Raw genomic sequence first — 21,135 nt, forward strand, 5'->3', positions numbered from 1 at the left:
GTTCTGACAGACTAGGCAAGGGATCAAAGCAGAGTGTCAGAAAGTGCACCTGGACAGGACGTGCAGTTCTAAAATGGCCAGGTGAGGCTGTCCTCCACAGAGAGCACTATAAATTCTCTCTCTCTGACCTGCAATCCCCCTCTCTTTGGCATCGTCTTCAATGCTTTTGCTTCTCCCGAGAGTGCAAAACATCTCCTGCCAACCCTTTTGGGTCAAAGCCAGCCATTCAGAGTGAAGTGCTCTGTCAGGCTTACAGCACAGGGCTGCGCTGTGTGGCGTTGTCAGAGCGCACTCTTTACAGACAGATAGACCTGTCAGTTTAGAAGCAAAACACTTTTGAGGGCTGCTTTTCAGCACACTTATTACAATGAAAATAATAGCTTGAAGGAAAATGCATCCACTTTCCTTTACAAATCCCTTGTGTGGAAATGTTTTAACTTTTAATGAAGTCCATCTGTGCTGAAGTGCTGGCTCTGAAGGATTCAGAGGCAAGATGCTGCGGAGTAGCCAGCTCCATCCTCCTCCTGCTCTTTTAGTGATATGGGGAGCCCTGAGCAGTGCCTGGATACTCACTCTCAGCACCCAGGAACTTCCTCTGTTAGTGTGAGGGTCAGGATGTAACAAAGATGCTAATGAGCTTGTGCTTTGTAACCCAGGGTTCCCACAAAGGATTTCCTGGGGGGCTGTGAAAGGGGAGGAAATGATCCAAAACTAGAAACCCCAGGAGTCAAGTGACAAACATACATTTGAACTATTAAAAAAACAATAGGCTGTAAATGAAAGCAGGCACAAGCTCTCCTGAGAATTACCACTGGATGGAAATTAATACCTCTGCTCACAAAGCTACAATAGAAGCAATACTCAGCCACTTTCCAGTAAGTAGCTAATTCCTTGGGTATTCATTGTAATAAGGTCAATCATTATGAAACCATCATGTGGCAGTGGTGTAGCTAGAACACTTAATTCCACTGTAATTTAGCATTAATTAATGTCTTCTCTAGCAAATATGTAGGCACTTTCCAAGGACTCCATTGAAAGTTACCAATTCTTCTAACTAACCACAACATAGCACAATAACCACATGGGCAGAAACAAGAGATTCTTTTTATTCTGCAATGCAGACATGAGAGACAAGGGGAAAAACAATTCAGTTTGATAAAGGTATAAACTATGGTTCTTGGTTTGGCTGACTTGTTGAAGCCACCAACTGATGTATTCATGATGAACATTTTGTTTTTTAAAACAGTAGATATCAGATACCTCATGCATAAATATTATCTAGGAACCAGGATTATATGGGGAATTTCATCTGTGGACGATTTATGGAGTAACCGGTCTTCTCTATATTGCAGGGCTTTATCAGGATCATGCAGGCTGGAGATTCACATTGTAAAGATGATGTGCAATAAAAGGAGGCTTGGTCCAAAATGCACACAAAAGGAAAGCACTGGTAAACAGACAATGAACTGAGCACAGATCTGGGGCACTCTCTTTATGGAGCATCTGGATCCTCCCATCCACGTGTAAACCCATTTTCATCCCCAAGCACATGCAGGCCAGGCAACCCCTTCTGTGTGACAAGCCAAGTGCTGTAGCTTCCTGTATTTCTTACAGTCTTAAGGGATTCTCTTGGTAAATAAAGAATGAACATCCATGAATGGGAAACCAGGAAGATTTAAGCCGAGGTTTCTCCGTCCCTAGAAGCTGCTGCATTCAGCTGAAATACTAGCCTCCTAGCAGTATTTTCCGTAATATTTCTATGATCAATGGGGTACGTTTCATGGATTGATCCTATGTACAGGAAGGAAAACACTCAGCTATTGTGGCACGAAGGCTAAATACCCCCAAAGTCAGTGCAACAACATCCAGTGTGATACACTCAAATGAACACTCTCTCCTTCAGGGTATGAAGGGACAACCTGGGGATGAATTTTACTAAAGCTGGCCTGAAAAATGAATGTACAAGAATACAGGGAGTTTAAAATCACCCATAATTATACTGCACGAGTCAAACGAGTGGGTCCACTGCACAGAGAAAGCTCTAATCTTCTGAGCATGTTTAATCTGACACTTTAGTTTGCCTAAGATTTTTACAATCAAAATGATGCTGCAAAATGAGCCCCCTGGCAAATAAGCGAAGAATCCAATGCAAGACGCAGCACCTAGAAGCAAACAAAAAAAGCACAAGGCACGAAGCGGAACCTAGAAGCAAACGCATAGCATGTGACGTTTTATCATCATCCTCTCCTCTCTCCACACTGACCAAAGCATTTGTAGCTTCCAAGGGGTGGCTTTGGGGGTTGTGCTCAAAGGAGAGAGAGAGGAAGAAATGAAGATGAGATTTCATTTACCAACAGTTGTCAGTGTCTTGAGTTACTATGTGGAAATAAAGTTGGGTTCGAAACACCTTCTGAAAAAGCATTACGTAGCATCACACCCCTTGGGCAAATCCCAAACCAGTTTTCAAGGGTTTCTGACCTGGTTGCTCTGGCGATACCAGATCCCAACCAGGGAAGCACTTTTTTTCCCTTGATGAACAGAACAGAGTTAATCAACGATTTAAAAATGCCCCTCTCTCCTTCCAAACTTGTAATTCAGATTTATTTAATGTAGAAAAATAAATTAGGCCAGAGGTCCATCAGCCATAAAGTCTGGTCATTTTTGTATTCTGAAAACAACAATTTAGAAAAGGCAAGACAATAACCACTAGAAAGTGGCTTCTTCGCATGAATAGCAACTGATTTTCAGCAGGGTTCTTAGTGTGTATCTTTAATACCCATAGGATCTACCTTCAATGAAGTTACAAGATGGACCGAGAAAACTTCTAAAAGCTGTTCTGGTCTCTAGTTTTTAAGGCTCAACACCCCAAAGCAGGTGGCTAAAGACCTGCTCATCCACAATTGACAAGCCTTGGCTTAGTGGGTAAATGGGACTTTATTTTAGACTTCTCCACTGAAGCTTTGTCTTTATACAAGAGAGATTGAAACACCTCTCCTCCCCTTAAGTAATTGTGCCACAAAGTGAAGAAATTCAGAGGAATTAAAATTCTGGCCTTAGCTCAGCTCTTTTGACAACAGAAGCATCCCACAAGCTTGGTGAAGATGGATTTCCAGATCTTGCTAATTTGAGTCAAGCCTGGTGTTATTCAAACATGCGTTTGGATTTAATCTGTCAAATCTTGAGCAAATGGCCACTCAAGTCACACAATCCACAAAGCGTTATCGATGCACAAAGACAGGACCACATACTTGTTCATTGCAAAGCCACACAGTTCATTAAACAGGGAGAGAGTGACCCTGGGAGAGAAGCTGCTCTTACCTCGAACGTAAAGGTTAGCTGGAGCAGAGTAGCGGGTTCCTGCACTGTTGGTTGCAACACATTCATATTTGCCTTGGTCAGACTCCTCACTGTTCTCTATTTGCAGAGCTCCTGTGCACAAACAAGAAGACACAGACAACACAGGTTACGGCAAGTCCAGACATGGCAACTGAACAGTTTTACCACATGAGGAACACAGGCTCTACTTGAAAAGTAACTTTCCTGGGTAAATGTACCACAAACTGCAGCCCTCAGACTCTCAGTGGTACCTATCTGCAGCCCCAGGGTGTCCATGCTGTTGTGGGTGAGTTGTTTTTAAATCGCATGCGAAAACCAGTTATTGATGCCTTTCCAATGGACACAGGTACTTAAATGCACTGCTTAAATAAGGAACACACACATCTCCATGTTAATTACAGTGTTGGATGGAAAGGATTCCTGTCTAATAAAACGACCTTTACCAGACTTTAAAATTAGATTTTTCTAATCAAAGCAGCTGAACAAAAAGTAGCCTAACCACGGCTGTTTGCTTCCTACTCCTCCACAGTCATGGCCTCTGCTGAACAGAACCAGGGCTCTGCCGCCTGCTCAGCCTCCCTCTTCTCCACCAAATCCCTCCTCAAAAGCCACATCTTTAGATTTGCCGTTAATCAGCTCTCTCCAGGCCAGTCCTTTCCTCACTCTCTCACCTGATTACAGACAGTATCAAATAGCAAAAACAAACAATCTGCGGAACAAAGGCGGAACAAAGAACATCACAGAGTTCCCCTTGCCTTTGTTCCCACTCCCCGCCCGGGGAATATCTCACTCAGGCTGTACGGTCTCAGGGTCCAGAAGTTATCTCGTCACATGTCTAGAGTGCCAGGCGCACCAAGGGTACAAATGATAACAGCCCCCAGAACATAGCGAGAGTCGCGCTAAGCACGTGAGACCAAGGCTATGGCTACTCTGCGCCTGAACACTTTGTATGTAATTTCCAACCATCTCAGGTGAACTGTGATCAACCCACATCTGCACTGGCTGTCCCACCCACGTTCAGCACCCGGTTGGCTGGAATGCCCTTTAACAGTTCAAAGCCTGCTCTCCACCTTGTATGGATGGGACCTAAATCTGGCTGAACCTGAACTCTGCTAACTGAGTTGCAGGTGGAACCTAGAAGGAAAGAGGTGAGAAAATGAGAGAGACCCAGAATACACCTGGTGACAAGAATAAAAAGTAACCCACCACTGTTACGGGCAAATGCCCAGACCTGGCTCTCTCGGCTGCTCTGCCTGCTTTCCCACGGCAACAAGGAAATCATTTTTAAAGCACCTCCAAGTGCTCAGATTTTTCTGGCTCCAGCAGCTTGTCAGAGGGGAACTCTGCTCACAAACCACACACTTGAACTAGAAGAAAACATTAACCCCTTTGCTTGTAAGAATTTGAACCCATTTCCATCTGCCACGGTTCAGAATAACTGTGAAGAGCAGCACTGTGAATAGCTGCAGAAATTGCCATCTCCCTTTTTCTCAGTTCAAGTGGAGGAGGTCAAACTCGGGTTTTCATATCATTAGAAGAGAAGAGAAAGTGATGTGAATCAACCACCACCCACCTGCATTATTTAGAAGGATAAACTGAGACTGTAGCAGAAGTCTGTGTGTCATGGAGAAAAAAATGAACTTCCTGGAGTTCTGCCACATAATACAAATGATGCACAAAGCCCTTGCTGTTGCATTAGGGCTGAAAATGAGGCTTCAGCAAGACAGAGAAAACACGCTACTGCATTCACTCAATATGCTCGTTTCCCCAAACCACAGAGATCTCTGGACCGCTTCAAAATGCCGGGCCAGCCCAACATCTCTCGTGCATTATTGCTGAATTCAGGGGAAATGTTGGATTTCCACATGCTCTCAGTGAAAAACATCTTCAAACAGACAGCAGCATGACAGGCAGCAGGGAAGGAAGCTTCCCGGCCCTGACAAGCTGGAGAGAAGAATAAAATCTAGAGATGGAGAACACCTATTAGGTTATCTAGTGCATGCCCAGGGGCCCGTGCAGGATGGCTCCCGATTGTAATGTATTAGTGTTCTGTCCAATTCAGCTGTAAATATGCCAAATTATAGGGCTTCCACCACTTCCCCGGGGACTGTGTGCCACAACCTAACAGCCTCACTGGCGGGACAATCTCTCTGATATTTAGCCTATTTTACCCTCCCTCTTAATTTCCTCCTATTACTCGCTCGGGTGTCTTCACTGCGGAGTTAACTCAGGTGCTGAGCACCCAGGTTAGCTTACCCCAGGCGAGAGCCCCACACTGCAAGGCCGTAGCTAGAATGCTGTGTCGTGGCTGGAACAGCACTCCCCTGCGTGCGTCACTAGGACTTCAAGGAGCATATCCCATGGTTCTCTGCGCTGCAGGAAGTGGAGCTGCTCTAGGATTCCTTCCCAGTGAATTACAGGAGAATGGTTCTGTCCGTCTGGGCGCATGGAGTGGGGGTGGGGGGGTGGGAGGGATCGTGGGAAGGCCCTGGGGGACTATCAGCAGCCATTTATCCTGCATCCTCACCGCAAAGTGGGCAGGTTAAAAGAACATGAGAATGGCCAGACTGGGTGAAACCAAAGGTCCACCCAGCCCAGTCTCCTGTCTGCCAACAGGGGCCACCACCAGAGGCCCCAGGGGGACCGAACCGAACAGGGCAGTGTATCAAGTGATTTATTTTTTCAAGGGGTCATTGTGTGTGGGGGGGTCCTCTATTTTTTTTTAAATTGGGGTTGCATTTAATTTCAGCCTCTTTATGAGGTTTTTAAAAAGTTTTTCTGCAGCTTGAAGGCATTTCATTCGTTCTTGTGACTGTTTCTTTTAATTTCCATTTAACTAGCTTCCTTATTTTTGTGTAGTTCCCCCTTCTGAAGTTAAACAATACAGTGGTGGGTTTCTTTAGTATTTTTCCCCCTATAAGGATGTTACATTTAATTATATTGTGGTCGCTATTACTGAGCAATTCCATTATAGTCACCTCGAGGACCAGATCCTTTGCTCAACTTATGACTAAATCAAGAATTGCCTCTCCTCTTGACAGGTTTCAGAGTAACAGCCGTGTTAGTCTGTATTCGCAAAAAGAAAAGGAGTCCTTGTGGCACCTTAGAGACTAACCAATTTATTTGAGCATGAGCTTTCGTGAGCTACAGCTCACTTCATCGGATGCATACCGTGGAAACTGCAGCAGACTTTATATACACACAGAGAATATGAAACAATACCTCCTCCCACCCCACTGTCCTGCTGGTAATAGCTTATCTAAAGTGATCATCAGGTTGGGCCATTTCCAGCACAAATCCAGGTTTTCTCACCCTCCACCCCCCACACAAATTCACTCTCCTGCTGGTGATAGCCCATCCAAAGTGACAACTCTTTACACAATGTGCATGATAATCAAGTTGGGCCATTTCCTGCACAAATCCAGGTTCTCTCACCCCCTCACCCCCCTCCCAAAAACCAAACAAACAAACTCACTATCCTGCTGGTAATAGCTCATCCAAAGTGACCACTCTCCCTACAATGTGCATGATAATCAAGGCGGGCCATTTCCAGCACAAATCCAGGTTTTCTCACACACACCCCACCCCCATACACACACAAACTCACTCTCCTGCTGGTAATAGCTCATCCAAACTGACCACTCTCCAAGTTTAAATCCAAGTTAAACCAGAACATCGGGGGGGGGGGGGGGAAACAAGGGGAAATAGGCTACCTTGCATAATGACTTAGCCACTCCCAGTCTCTATTTAAGCCTAAATTAATAGTATCCAATTTGCAAATGAATTCCAATTCAGCAGTTTCTCGCTGGAGTCTGGATTTGAAGTTTTTTTGTTTTAAGATAGCGACCTTCATGTCTGTAATTGCGTGACCAGAGAGATTGAAGTGTTCTCCGACTGGTTTATGAATGTTATAATTCTTGACATCTTATTTGTGTCCATTTATTCTTTTACGTAGAGACGGTCCAGTTTGACCAATGTAAATGGCAGAGGGGCATTGCTGGCACATGATGGCATATATCACATTGGTGGATGTGCAGGTGAACGAGCCTCTGATACTGTGGCTGATGTTATTAGGCCCTGTGATGGTGTCCCCTGAATAGATATGTGGGCACAATTGGCAACGGGCTTTGTTGCAAGGATAAGTTCCTGGGTTAGTGGTTCTGTTGTGTGGTATGTGGTTGTTGGTGAGTATTTGCTTCAGGTTGCGGGGCTGTCTGTAGGCAAGGACTGGCCTGTCTCCCAAGATTTGTGAGAGTGTTGGGTCATCCTTTAGGATAGGTTGTAGATCCTTAATAATGCGTTGGAGGGGTTTTAGTTGGGGGCTGAGGGTGACGGCTAGTGGCGTTCTGTTATTTTCTTTGTTAGGTCTGTCCTGTAGTAGGTAACTTCTGGGAACTCTTCTGGCTCTATCAATCTGTTTCTTTACTTCCGCAGGTGGGTATTGTAGTTGTAAGAAAGCTTGACAGAGATCTTGTAGGTGTTTGTCTCTGTCTGAGGGGTTGGAGCAAATGCGGTTGTATCGCAGAGCTTGGCTGTAGACGATGGATCGTGTGGTGTGGTCAGGGTGAAAGCTGGAGGGTGAATTTGTGTGGGGGGGTGGAAGGTGAGAAAACCTGGATTTGTGCTGGAAATGGCCCAACCTGATGATCACTTTAGATAAGCTATTACCAGCAGGACAGTGGGGTGGGAGGAGGTATTGTTTCATATTCTCTGTGTGTATATAAAGTCTGCTGCAGTTTCCACGGTATGCATCCGATGAAGTGAGCTGTAGCTCACGAAAGCTCATGCTCAAATAAATTGGTTAGTCTCTAAGGTGCCACAAGTACTCCTTTTCTCTCCCCTTGAGGTTCCAGGACTAAGGTTACCAAGTCCAGCTGAAAGTCTCACACTTCCTTTTTAGGGTTCAGAGGAGCAGCCGTGTTAGTCTGTATCCGCAAAAAGAAAAGGAGGACTTGTGGCACCTTAAGGCTAACCAATTTATTTGAGCATAAGCTTTCGTGAGCTCCAGCTCAGTTCATCGGATGCATGCAGTGGAAAATACACCTCTCTTTTCAGACTACACCGAGAAGCCAGCTGGCTTGGGTTGAAAGCACCAGTAAACACGGGTGAGAGAGTTTTGTTTGAGGACAGGAGGGGGGTTAGGGCAACACAAGAAGACATCCTCTTTGTTATTTAGCCTGGTAAGTAAACTTCACTGGGGCTTACATGCAAATGCAGACTTATGACCTTCCCACTTTCCTTAACCATTACTTAGCTAATCTACAGGTGCTTAATCTCAAGACACTCAAATGTCATAGCTCTGGTGGGGGGGAGGAAAGAAAAGCAAAGGAGGAATGAAGGAAATGACTTGCAAAGAGGACTAGGTAGGGAGCGTCGAATCGTGGAAGTCAACGAATGGCTACGCAGATGGTGTCGGAGAGAAGGCTTTGGTTTCTTTGACCATGGGATGGTGTTCCATGAAGGAGGAGTGCTGGGTAGAGACGGGCTCCATCTTACGAAGAGAGGGAAGAGCATCTTTGCCAGCAGGCTGGCTAACCTAGTGAGGAGGGCTTTAAACTAGGTTCACCGGGGGAAGGATACCAAAGCCCTGAGGTAAGTGGGAAAGCGGGATACCGGGAGGAAGCACAGGCAGGAATGTCTGTGAGGGGAGGGCTCCTGCCTCATACTGGCAATGAGGGGCGATCAACAGGTTATCTCAAGTGCTTATATACAAATGCACAAAGCCTTGGAAACAAGCAGGGAGAACTGGAGGTCCTGGTGATGTCAAGGAACTATGACGTGATCGGAATAACAGAGACTTGGTGGGATAACTCATATGACTGGAGTACTGTCATGGATGGTTATAAACTGTTCAGGAAGGACAGGCAGGGCAGAAAAGGTGGGGGAGTAGCACTGTATGTAAGGGAGCAGTATGACTGCTCAGAGCTCCGGTACGAAACTGCAGAAAAACCTGAGTGTCTCTGGATTAAGTTTAGAAGTGTGTGCAACAAGAGTGATGTAGTGGTGGGAGTCTGCTATAGACCACCGGACCAGGGGGATGAGGTGGATGAGGCTTTCTTCCGGCAGCTCACGGAAGCTACTAGATCGCATGCCCTGATTCTCATGGGTGACTTTAATTTTCCTGATATCTGCTGGGGGAGCAATACAGCGGTGCATAGACAATCCAGGAAGTTTTTGGAAAGCGTAGGGGACAATTTCCTGGCGCAAGTGCTAGAGGAGCCAACTAGGGGGGGTGCTTTTCTTGACCTGCTGCTCACAAACCGGGTAGAATTAGTGGGGGAAGCAAAAGTGGATGGGAATCTGGGAGGCAGTGACCATGAGTTGGTTGAGTTCAGGATCCTGACGCAGGGAACAAAGGTAAGCAGCAGGATACGGACCCTGGACTTCAGGAAAGCAGACTTCGACTCCCTCAGGGAACGGATGGCCAGGATCCCCTGGGGGACTAACTTGAAGGGGAAAGGAGTCCAGGAGAGCTGGCTGTATTTCAAGGAATCCCTGTTGAGGTTACAGGGACAAACCATCCCGATGAGTCGAAAGAATAGTAAATATGGCAGGCGACCAACTTGGCTTAATGGTGAAATCCTAGCGGATCTTAAACATAAAAAAGAAGCTTACAAGAAGTGGAAGGTTGGACATATGACCAGGGAAGAGTATAAAAATATTGCTCGGGCATGTAGGAATGTTATCAGGAGGGCCAAATCGCACCTGGAGCTGCAGCTAGCCAGAGATGTCAAGAGTAACAAGAAGGGTTTCTTCAGGTATGTTGGCAACAAGAAGAAAGCCAAGGAATGTGTGGGCCCCTTACTGAATGAGGGAGGCAACCTAGTGACAGAGGATGTGGAAAAAGCTAATGTACTCAATGCTTTTTTTGCCTCTGTTTTCACTAACAAGGTCAGCTCCCAGACTGCTGCGCTGGGCATCACAAAATGGGGAAGAGATGGCCAGCCCTCTGTGGAGATAGAGGCGGTTAGGGACTATTTAGAAAAGCTGGACGTGCACAAGTCCATGGGGCCGGACGAGTTGCATCCGAGAGTGCTGAAGGAATTGGCGGCTGTGATTGCAGAGCCACTGGCCATTATCTTTGAAAACTCGTGGCGAACCGGGGAAGTCCCGGATGACTGGAAAAAGGCTAATGTAGTGCCAATCTTTAAAAAAGGGAAGAAGGAAGATCCTGGGAACTACAGGCCAGTCAGCCTCACCTCAGTCCCTGGAAAAATCATGGAGCAGGTCCTCAAAGAATCAATCCTGAAGCACTTGCATGAGAGGAAAGTGATCAGGAACAGCCAGCATGGATTCACCAAGGGAAGGTCATGCCTGACTAATCTAATCGCCTTTTATGATGAGATTACTGGTTCTGTGGATGAAGGGAAAGCAGTGGATGTATTGTTTCTTGACTTTAGCAAAGCTTTTGACACGGTCTCCCATAGTATTCTTGTCAGCAAGTTAAGGAAGTATGGGCTGGATGAATGCACTATAAGGTGGGTAGAAAGCTGGCTAAATTGTCGGGCTCAACGGGTAGTGATCAATGGCTCCATGTCTAGTTGGCAGCCGGTATCAAGTGGAGTGCCCCAAGGGTCGGTCCTGGGGCCGGTTTTATTCAATATCTTCATAAATGATCTGGAGGATGGTGTGGATTGCACTCTCAGCAAATTTGCGGATGATACTAAACTGGGAGGAGTGGTAGATACGCTGGAGGGGAGGGATAGGATACAGAAGGACCTAGACCAATTGGAAGATTGGGCCAAAAGGAATCTGATGAGGTTCAATAAGGATAAGTGCAGGGTCCTGCACTTAGGACGGAAGAACCCAATGCACAGCTACAGACTAGGGACCGAATGGCTAGGCAGCAGTTCTGCAGAAAAGGACCTAGGGGTGACAGTGGACGAGAAGCTGGATATGAATCAGCAGTGTGCCCTTGTTGCCAAGAAGGCCAATGGCATTTTGGGATGTATAAGTAGGGGCATAGCGAGCAGATCGAGGGACGTGATCGTTCCCCTCTATTCGACATTGGTGAGGCCTCATCTGGAGTACTGTGTCCAGTTTTGGGCCCCACACTTCAAGAAGGATGTGGATAAATTGGAGAGAGTCCAGCGAAGGGCAACAAAAATGATTAGGGGACTGGAACACATGACTTATGAGGAGAGGCTGAGGGAGCTGGGATTGTTTAGCCTGCAGAAGAGAAGAATGAGGGGGGATTTGATAGCTGCTTTCAACTACCTGAAAGGGGGTTCCAAAGAGGATGGCTCTAGACTGTTCTCAATGGTAGCAGATGACAGAACGAGGAGTAATGGTCTCAAGTTGCAGTGGGGGAGGTTTAGATTGGATATTAGGAAAAACTTTTTCACTAAGAGGGTGGTGAAACACTGGAATGCGTTACCTAGGGAGGTGGTAGAATCTCCTTCCTTAGAGGTTTTTAAGGTCAGGCTTGACAAAGCCCTGGCTGGGATGATTTAACTGGGAATTGGTCCTGCTTTGAGCAGGGGGTTGGACTAGATGACCTTCTGGGGTCCCTTCCAACCCTGATATTCTATGATTCTATGATTCTATGTTGCAGATGAAACTCTATCACAGTGTGGCCAGGGGCGTGGTTCTGAGAACACCACTTTCAGCGTGTGCTTCAGCACAAGTCTACAGACTCCTCCGGCCACTCTACAACCAACTCGAGATGTGTTCAGTATAGCTATGGGCATGCAGAGACAACAGTGACCAGGGCTACAGAGCACTGCATGGAGAACGCTTGAGAGGTCGCAGGAGACAAAGGAGGTAAAAGGAAACCTCCAGTCTGTGCCAGAGAAGAGTTTCTGACCGCTACAAAAACAAAATCGCCGCTAAACAAATGTAAAAAGTCTGCAATATAATTAACAATAACAGGAAGCTGCCCCATCGTGATACTGTGATGGCAACCAGCAGGGCTGCCAGCGTCGTTTTTCTAGTGGGAAAACAAATGGTGAAGTGATAGACACAGGGAGATGTACATGTTCCCAAATATCTGCAGGGTGTGCATGCCACAGAGGATTATTAGTTATCTGAAGAGGGGGCAAGGCCATAGCTGGGGAAAGGGGAACAATATAGGCTGAGGAGGAGGAAAATCCCCAGGCAGTGGGAGCCTCATCACTTGAGAAATTCACATTTAGTTTGCATAAGGCACTAGAAAACCTACCACAGGGAACAATCCGGGCGGGGCTGAAGGACTGAATGGGTCCTGACCAGCCCTCATCTGCAGAGCTGATGGAAGTTGCTGAGATGAGGGAGTTTCCAAGCACTGACAAATTCTATCCGTTCTTTGCAACTACTCTGACTGACAGTTGTCAAATCAACGATTAACCATTTACTCACCTGCTGGTGCTGGGAAAGCCCCGTCAGTCGTTTCCTCTATGCTCTGCTACCCTATAGCAAGGGCACAGGGCTGGGAATCTGGAGACCTTTGCCATTGACTCTCTGAGTGACCTTGGACAAGTCTCTTCCCCTTTCTCCACCTCAACAGCTCTCTCTGTACACCTGGAAAAATGACACCGACCTTGACCTGCCTTCAGAGAGTGTTTTGAAATCTAGGGGGCTAACAGCTGCCCAATAAACGTTAATCATTACCATCATTGTCACCCATCGGGGCTCCCGCTAGACAGGATTTAGAGGGCAGACACCTGGCCCCACCTCCCAAGTGAGATGACAGCCACACTGCTGATTAGACAAAGAAAATGTGACCGGATTTAAAAAAAAATGCTTTTTAAAAAAATGATGTTGAAACACGTCTCAGGGCCCAATCCTGCAAACACTCACTCCTGGGCAGCACTTGCTACATGGAGGACTCTGGCTGAGGTCACTGACGTACGTGGGGCTACCTGCCCTAGCAAGCACCACACCTGGAGGTAAGCCCTAAAACACGAACAACAAACACGGCATCACTGAAGGAATGAGGGAGCACATTACTACGCCTTCCAGCTTTTCCACTGGCGAGAGAGACTCCCAGCCAGAGGGTCTGAGCTGAGTAGGGAGGAGCGGCAAGCAGCTGACACTAGAAATGGGTGTCAGGCTATGCTGCTCTACACTGACATGGAAGCAAAGCCTCTTCCTGCAGGCACTGCCCCTCTCAGCCTGCCTCCCAAGCAGGGCTCTGTCTCCAGCCCCTCTCCACCATGGGCAGGAGGAGCACAGGTTGCTAGGAGAGGCACTGGTTGTGATAAGCTGATCTTGATCACAGCTCAGGCCCATTACAGCACAGCAGAGAGCTGCAAGCTCTGAGTAGAGCCCCTGGCTGCTCTCCGGGGCCAGGGATGAGGCTGGACTTTCTGGAGCTGAGGGAAGAAATGGCTGCTGCTGATTGACAAGCAGCTCTTTCTTCTGCACTCAGGCCCCCGTGCCAATGTCTTCATTTTGGAGTTTTCTTTTTTTCTCCTTCAACATGGGCGCAGACGACAGCCCCGCAGCCGCTCTCCGAGATTCCTATCTATTCAAATAGAGTCGTGCTGCTTAGGGAACATCATTAGCTGGAATGATAGTGCTTAAAAGTGGCATTTAAAAAGCGCATTGTGAGAACATGGGGAAGGAAGATCCTGATAAGGCCATCAGGCTGGCAGATACGCTGGGGCAGACTGGGCTCCACTCCCTCCACCGGTAACGCTCTGTAAAAAGCTCTCTAGCTCCAAGACAAGTTTAACTCTCTGAAACCCTAACGCTGAAACAGACAGGAGGAAAGGCTGTGCTGCTCCACCGGGACCCCTGCGCAGCTTCTCTAGGGCCTACTTTTCTGCAGACGTTGAACACGGAGCTCTCCCAGGCACACGTGCACCCCAGTTTTAGTAGCAGGGGAACTCCTGGACTCAGCCACGAGGGCTCAAAGACAAGAAGAATTTTATCTTTTCCCTGGACTACGAGGATGAACACAAGTGAAATGCCCAGGAGTCAGAGAACTCACCGCTGAATGTATGTAAGGAAGAGGGTCACAATGCTGGTGCTAATCGATCCCAGCTTCTGACACAGACACTGTCCTTTCTCAACCAGCGGCTCTAGAGGAGATGGAATTTCACCCACCTGGCATCCCTGGGCACCTAGTTACCCTACTCCTCCCCATCCACGTCCTCCACAAGAGAGAAATCCAATGTGTGGCTTCCTCCGCAGTTGCTTTCCATGTCAGCCATTTGGTGAGCAGAACAATCCATAGTGCTGAGGCTGGTGCCCTACATTTCCCCTCACTACAAGGCACAACATAGAGAGAGGAATTCCTGGGAAACAAGCAGGGAGAACTGGAAGTCCTGGCACAGTCAAGGAATTATGATGTGATTGGAATAACAGAGACTTGGTGGGATAACTCACATGACTGGAGTACTGTCATGGATGGATATAAACTGTTCAGGAAGGACAGGCAGGGCAGAAAAGGTGGGGGAGTTGCATTGTGTGTAAGGGAGAAGTATGACTGCTCAGAGCTCAAGTATGAAACTGCAGAAAAACCTGAGTGTCTCTGGATTAAATTTAGAAGTGTGAGCAACAAGGGTGACGTTGTGGTGGGAGTCTGCTGTAGACCACCGGACCAGGGGGATGAGGTGGATGAGGCTTTCTTCCGGCAACTAACAGAAGTTACTAGATCGCACGCCCTGGTTCTCATGGGGGACTTCAATCACCCTGATATCTGCTGGGAGAGCAATACAGCGGTGCACAGACAATCCAGGAAGTTTTTGGAAATTGTAGGGGACAACTTCCTGGTGCAAGTGCTGGAGGAACCAACTAGGGGCAGAGCTCTTCTTGACCAGCTGCTCACAAACAGGGAAGAATTAGTAGGGGAAGCTAAAGTGGATGGGAACCTGGCAGGCAGTGACCATGAGATGGTTGAGTTCAGGATCCTGACACAGGGAAGAAAGGAGAGCAGCAGAATACGGACCCTGGACTTCAGAAAAGCAGACTTTGACTCCCTCAGGGAACTGATGGGCAGGATCCCCTGGGAGAATAACATGAGGGGGAAAGGAGTCCAGGAGAGCTGGCTGTATTTTAAAGAATCCTTATTGAGGTTACAGGGACAAACTATCCCGATGTGTAGAAAGAATAGTAAATATGGCAGGCGACCAGCTTGGCTTAACAGTGAAATCCTTGCTGATCTTAAACACAAAAAAGAAGCTTACAAGAAGTGGAAGATTGGACAAATGACCAGGGAAGAGTATAAAAATATTGCTCAGGCATGCAGGAGTGAAATCAGGAAGGCCAAATCACACTTGGAGTTGCAGCTAGCAAGAGATGTTAAGAGTAACAAGAAGGGTTTCTTCAGGTATGTTAGCAACAAGAAGAAAGTCAAGGAAAGTGTGGGCCCCTTATTGAATGAGGGAGGCAACCTAGTGACAGAGGATGTAGAAAAAGCTAATGTACTCAATGCTTTTTTTGCCTCTGTCTTCACGAACAAGGTCAGCTCCCAGACTACTGCACTGAGCAGCACAGCATGGGGAGGAGGTGACCAGCCCTCTGTGGAGAAAGAAGTGGTTCGGGACTATTTAGAAAAGCTGAACGAGCACAAGTCCATGGGACCGGACGAGTTGCATCCGAGAGTGCTGAAGGAGTTGGCGGATGTGATTGCAGAGCCATTGGCCATTATCTTTGAAAACTCATGGCAATCGGGGGAAGTCCCGGATGACTGGAAAAAGGCTAATGTAGTGCCCATCTTTAAAAAAGGGAAGAAGGAGGATCCTGGGAACTACAGGCCAGTCAGCCTCACCTCAGTCCCTGGAAAAATCATGGAGCAGGTCCTCAAGGAATCAATTCTGAAGCACTTAGAGGAGACAAAAGTGATCAGGAACAGTCAGCATGGATTCACCAAGGGCAAGTCATGCCTGATTAATCTAATTGCCTTCTATGACAAGATAACTGGCTCTGTGGATGAGGGGAAAGCAGTGGACGTATTGTTCCTTGACTTTAGCAAAGCTTTTGACACGGTCTCCCACAGTATTCTTGCCAGTAAGTTAAAGAAGTATGGGCTGGATGAATGGACGATAAGGTGGATAGAAAGAAAGCTGGCTAGATTGTCAGGCTCAATGCGTAGTGATCAATGGCTCCACATCTAGTTGGCAGCCGGTATCAAGTGGAGTGCCCCAAGGGTCGGTCCTGGGGCCGGTTTTGTTCAATATCTTCATTCATGATCTGGAGGATGGTGTGGATTGCACCCTCAGCAAGTTTGCATATGACACTAAACTGGGAGGAGAGGTAGATACGCTGGAGGGTAGGGATAGGATACAGAGGGACCTAGACAAATTAGAGGATTGAGCCAATAAAATTTGATGAAGTTCAACAAGGACAAGTGCAGAGTCCTGCACTTAGGACGGAAGAATCCCATGCACCGCTACAGACTAGGGACCGAATGGCTAGGCAGCAGTTCTGCAGAAAAGGACCTAGGGGTTACAGTGGACGAGAAGCTGGATAGGAGTCAACAGTGTGCCCTTGTTGCCAAGAAGGCCAGTGGCATTTTGGGGTGTATATGTAGGGGCATTGCCAGCAGATCGAGGGATGTGATCGTTCCCCTCTAGTCGACATTGGTGAGGCCTCATCTGGAGTACTGTGTCCAGTTTTGGGTCCCACACTACAAGAAGGATGTGGAAAAATTGGAAAGCATCCAGCGGAGGGCAACAAAAATGATTAGGGGACTGGAACACATGACTTATGAGGAGAGGCTGAGGGAATGGGGATTGTTTAGTCTGCGGAAGAGAAGAATGAGGGGGGATTTGATAGCTGCTTTCAACTACCTGAAAGGGGGTTCCAAAGAGGATGGCTCTAGACTGTTCTCAGTGGTAGCAGATGTCAGAACAAGGAGTAATGGTCTCAAGTTGTATGGGGTAGGTTTAGGTTGGATATTAGGAAAAACTTTTTCATTAGGAGGGTGGTGAAACACTGGACTTTGGTAAATCCAGGACTTTGTCTAAAGTAATTTAAAGACCCTGTTTCTGTGGATCACTTCTTGCTGACATCCGGCGCTTTGGCTGGAGCATTTCCAATGGAAATCAGTGAAACGGAGCCACGCTGGCTTCTGCTCCATTCAAACAGAAACCCTCTCGCTGGCAGCAAATGAAAAGTAGCTGCCCCCTGTGCTTTATACATAGCAATACAAAGAGAGGAGAGAACAAATTCTAACTCTGGGCTAAGGGTCAGCTGCAGAAACGGCTCCAGGATGTGAAAGAGAGATGTGACATAAACCCACCCACTCCATTATGGCTCTAAAACTTGCCTTAGACACTGACACTTACTATGTTTTGGCCTTGACGTCTGATCATGTCAATAATGCTAATGAAAACGGAATAAAGTAACAGAGCAAAAAGCCATGTATAAAACAAGTATGGGAAAAAATCTGATCAGTGTCTGGACTGTGGTCTCCAGTTTGCTTCAGTCACTTTTTGGATGTGGGAAAACAGTTCTCATCAAGTGAAAGCTGCAAGGGGAGTTTTACAGCGCAGCTATCAGGGGATCCTACTGGGCTTGTGATAATCCTTACCGATCCATCAGAGTGCACCTTTCCAAAGGACAGAAGGCATTGCAGACATGCCAGCCTCATGTGGTGCGCTGTCTCTGGGGCTGGGGAGAGCACTCCACCCACGATCCTCCAGAAGCACTAGAGACGGATTTTTAAGGGCTGGCCTGAAGGAGTGGGGACAGCAGGATGTGGACTGAGAATCTGACCTGAGGAGATGGCAAGAGTTTGATGCTGTGGTAAATTCCCCTAAAGAATCTGTGCTCACGAAGGAACATTGGGATGGACTCAGACTCCAAACACTTTTTAAAAAGTCTCTGACAAGCAAATAAATAAAAGCAACATTTCTAGTATTCTTTGGCTCATGCAGTACTACGGACTTTGTACTTTATAATGCAGTCAAATTCCAGCTATTGTAGACAAATGCACCCAGCCCATCAGTGGCGCCAATTATGCAAACACGATAACTACAAACATAATTTCCTTGTCCGTGCTCGCTATGTTCATTCCATCCCAGACCCTGATGACTGGCTTGTTAGGGACCTGTTTTGGATGCCTGTGCACTCTGATATACACCGAAGAGACAGCTGGCGATGTCACTGGACCTGAATGTGGGCAAACAGTAGAAAAGGGAGGTATGGAGTACACGCAGTGGCTCTTTTGGGCTCCTGGTACATTAGCGGGTCTTGGATGGCTCTGAGCTCTCCGGGCCAGCTATTGGGAAGGATCCCACAAATCTTCATGGTTCAGTATCAGCTGTGAACTACAATACTAACTAGGAGGAATACTGATTTGTGTAGTTCTGAAGGGACAGAGTCCACTTGAAGACCAGTCAGTCTACTCGTGTGCAATGAGTGACAAACTATTCCAATAGTTACCCACCTGTGTCTCCCTGCCAACGTCTGGGTTTTACAATCACATTCTACATTTTAAAAAATATTTGTTTCCCCCCTTTTTGAGAGTGAAAACCCCAGAGAAACAACAAGGAAAACAGTAAAGAAGACCATACACAAAGCACCATCAAAAGCACAAACACACACCAAAAGAACGAAGGAAAATACTTCCCTTCCCTGTACTCTCCCTCACATATAGGAATCTTAGGTGTTACCTGTGACAGTAGTGTGGTAACAAAGACAGGTTAATGAAAGGGAATGCTAAAGCTGATCGTGTCTCTTTATCATTTCTGGTGTTATCCATGGCCCTGGTACATCACCTATGAAGTGCTAATGTCCCCATGAAACTCTGCATGTCCTGCTCCACACATCTACCATGGCAGGAGAGAACAGCCAAAAGACTCTCTGAGAGATTGATTAAGCTCGACTCCAGAGCAATACAGAAAACTAACATCGTGTTTTATACTTTGAAAACAGAGGACAAGGCATCATTTCCTCAGACTTAGAGTGGTTGTCATTCCTTATCCACCTGTTGTTTAACATGCCAATCACTCGCTGGTTCCATGTCTCTCTGAACAGTGTAACAGAACTCTGGGACTGGCCCATCAGCCAGGGCTTCTCCTGAAGGGCGGAGAGATAACATCTGGAGCTAAGAATACTGGATAACTAATAGAATCATCTCTCTGTGGCTGAGTAATTATGGTAGGCATGGACAGAAAGGACAGGTTTTGTAGTAGCAGGACCAAAAGAAAAGGTTAGTCACAGAAATAAATCTCATCCAGGCTCAATGAGGACTGATGAGGAGTTTCTTATCTTAATCTCCTGTTGATCATGCACTGATTCCTGCAATTGGGTCTTCCAGTGGTCTAGGCCTGTCCTCATAAAGTATTGGGCTAATGCTTGAAATTCCCAAGCTACTTCACACACCAAAAACCTCTCAACAGAGAATCATACAGATAGTTAGATCAGCAGTCACCCAAACTGATTGTTCTAACAGAGTCAAATTTCCTTTCGGACCAGGCTCATGGATTCTAGAGAAGCTCAAGCAGCGAACTTACCGTAATGAGGAACAAGAGTGCCGCTGGGTATAGAACATGGCAGAACAGTCACATCTAAGTGGACATAACCTCTCCTTTAGAAAAGTGGTTTCATCTAATCAGTTGTTATCTTTAGAAATTCAACGACCTCTGCTTTAAACAAAAGGCGTTAGGCTAGCAGAAATCCTCCAGAGAAAGGCAGAAAGGGGCACATGGCTTCGGTTTGCACTCATAAAAATGTTGTCTTTGACATTCAAACAGGACACATACATTTTAAATAATGTCAAGCACATTCTTAAAATACCTTGTCAGGATTCGAATGGGAGGGATTTATGTTTTATGAGATGGATGATTCTTATTACAGAGATATGTTCAGTTCCCAAGCAGGAGGTATGGAACATCCACACGGTTCTGATGCTGAGTTACTAATGTCATCAGACAGCTGTGCAAGGAAAGGCCCAAGAAATGCAATGTGTTGTGTATGCAACGCTGGAAGCTTGGTGCACTCAGCTAGTTAGTATTCAATCTCTCCCTTCGTTTTAGGATTTGTAATAGGAATAGAGATGAAGAAATAGTTTAAGTAGCTTGTAACATCACAGCTGTCTATCTTGAAGCATTCCAAAGGTAGGAATGACACATACATAAACCCATTCATTTTTTATAAATAAATGAAATAGTTTCAATCTTTTTCCCTGACCCAGATTTGCTACACAGGCAACTTGATGCAAATACACATAAAACAGCAATCCTCATTGGCTCTAAAATCACTTTACAGGAGCTGAAAACATTAATCCACAGCAACAGAACCAGTTCCAAAGAGTCAAATTATTAACTTCCAGCAGTGATTCAGTGGCGGGTGGGGAGGAGAGAAGGAGCAGCATTGGACAAATGAGATTGTATCGATTTGGAGGGGTAATAATTCTATCCAGAAATGTAGGGGTCAGTCAACAGTGGTAACAGAAATCACAAGAGAACTCAAAGGGTCTTACCATGTAACACAGATTAACATATTAAAGTTAATATAAAAGGACAACTGTGAGTATTAGGCTAGAAAAACAACACTCCAATTGGTAAGTCATTACTGGTGCATACAGGCTGTGAAAAACTAGCCAAAGTCTGTGCATGCTGGGCTGTCAAACTGTTGGTGGGTTTAAGTAATGAAGGCTTAAAGCAGCCAGATCTGTTTCAGATTCATTTGCTCAGAACAAATCTCTATGCTACAATTCAGTGCCAACTGGCTCCAGGGGATGGGGCAGGCTTTTGGGTCTCCTCAGGAGTGGCTGATTCCTCACTCTCATGACAGTACTTGAAAGGCAAACACATAGCTCTCAAACCAAGGGGCTGCTTATCTCACAGCCAGATTTGCCTGAACTCTCTAGAATTTACCTTCATCTGATTAGATTTTCATGCCTGACAGCAGCAGAGTGACAAAAGG

The 21,135-nt window shown here is 46.5% G+C and overlaps 1 protein-coding gene across 8 annotated transcripts in view; it reads right to left on the minus strand.

Moving 5' to 3' along the window:
* The window catches only part of PTPRF (protein tyrosine phosphatase receptor type F), a 622,833-nt gene that overhangs the window by 107,658 nt on the left and 494,040 nt on the right, over nucleotides 1-21,135 (minus strand). For all 8 annotated transcript variants that reach the window (XM_084635810.1, XM_084635808.1, XM_084635807.1 and 5 more), the window contains one exon: nucleotides 3,319-3,429. In XM_084635810.1, the coding sequence (XP_084491936.1) occupies nucleotides 3,319-3,429 (111 nt within the window). The remainder of the gene's footprint in view (nucleotides 1-3,318; nucleotides 3,430-21,135) is intronic.

This window comes from Lepidochelys olivacea (genome assembly GCF_965140295.1).
Source record: "Lepidochelys olivacea isolate rLepOli2 genome assembly, chromosome: 8".
Classification (NCBI taxonomy): domain Eukaryota; kingdom Metazoa; phylum Chordata; order Testudines; family Cheloniidae; genus Lepidochelys; species Lepidochelys olivacea.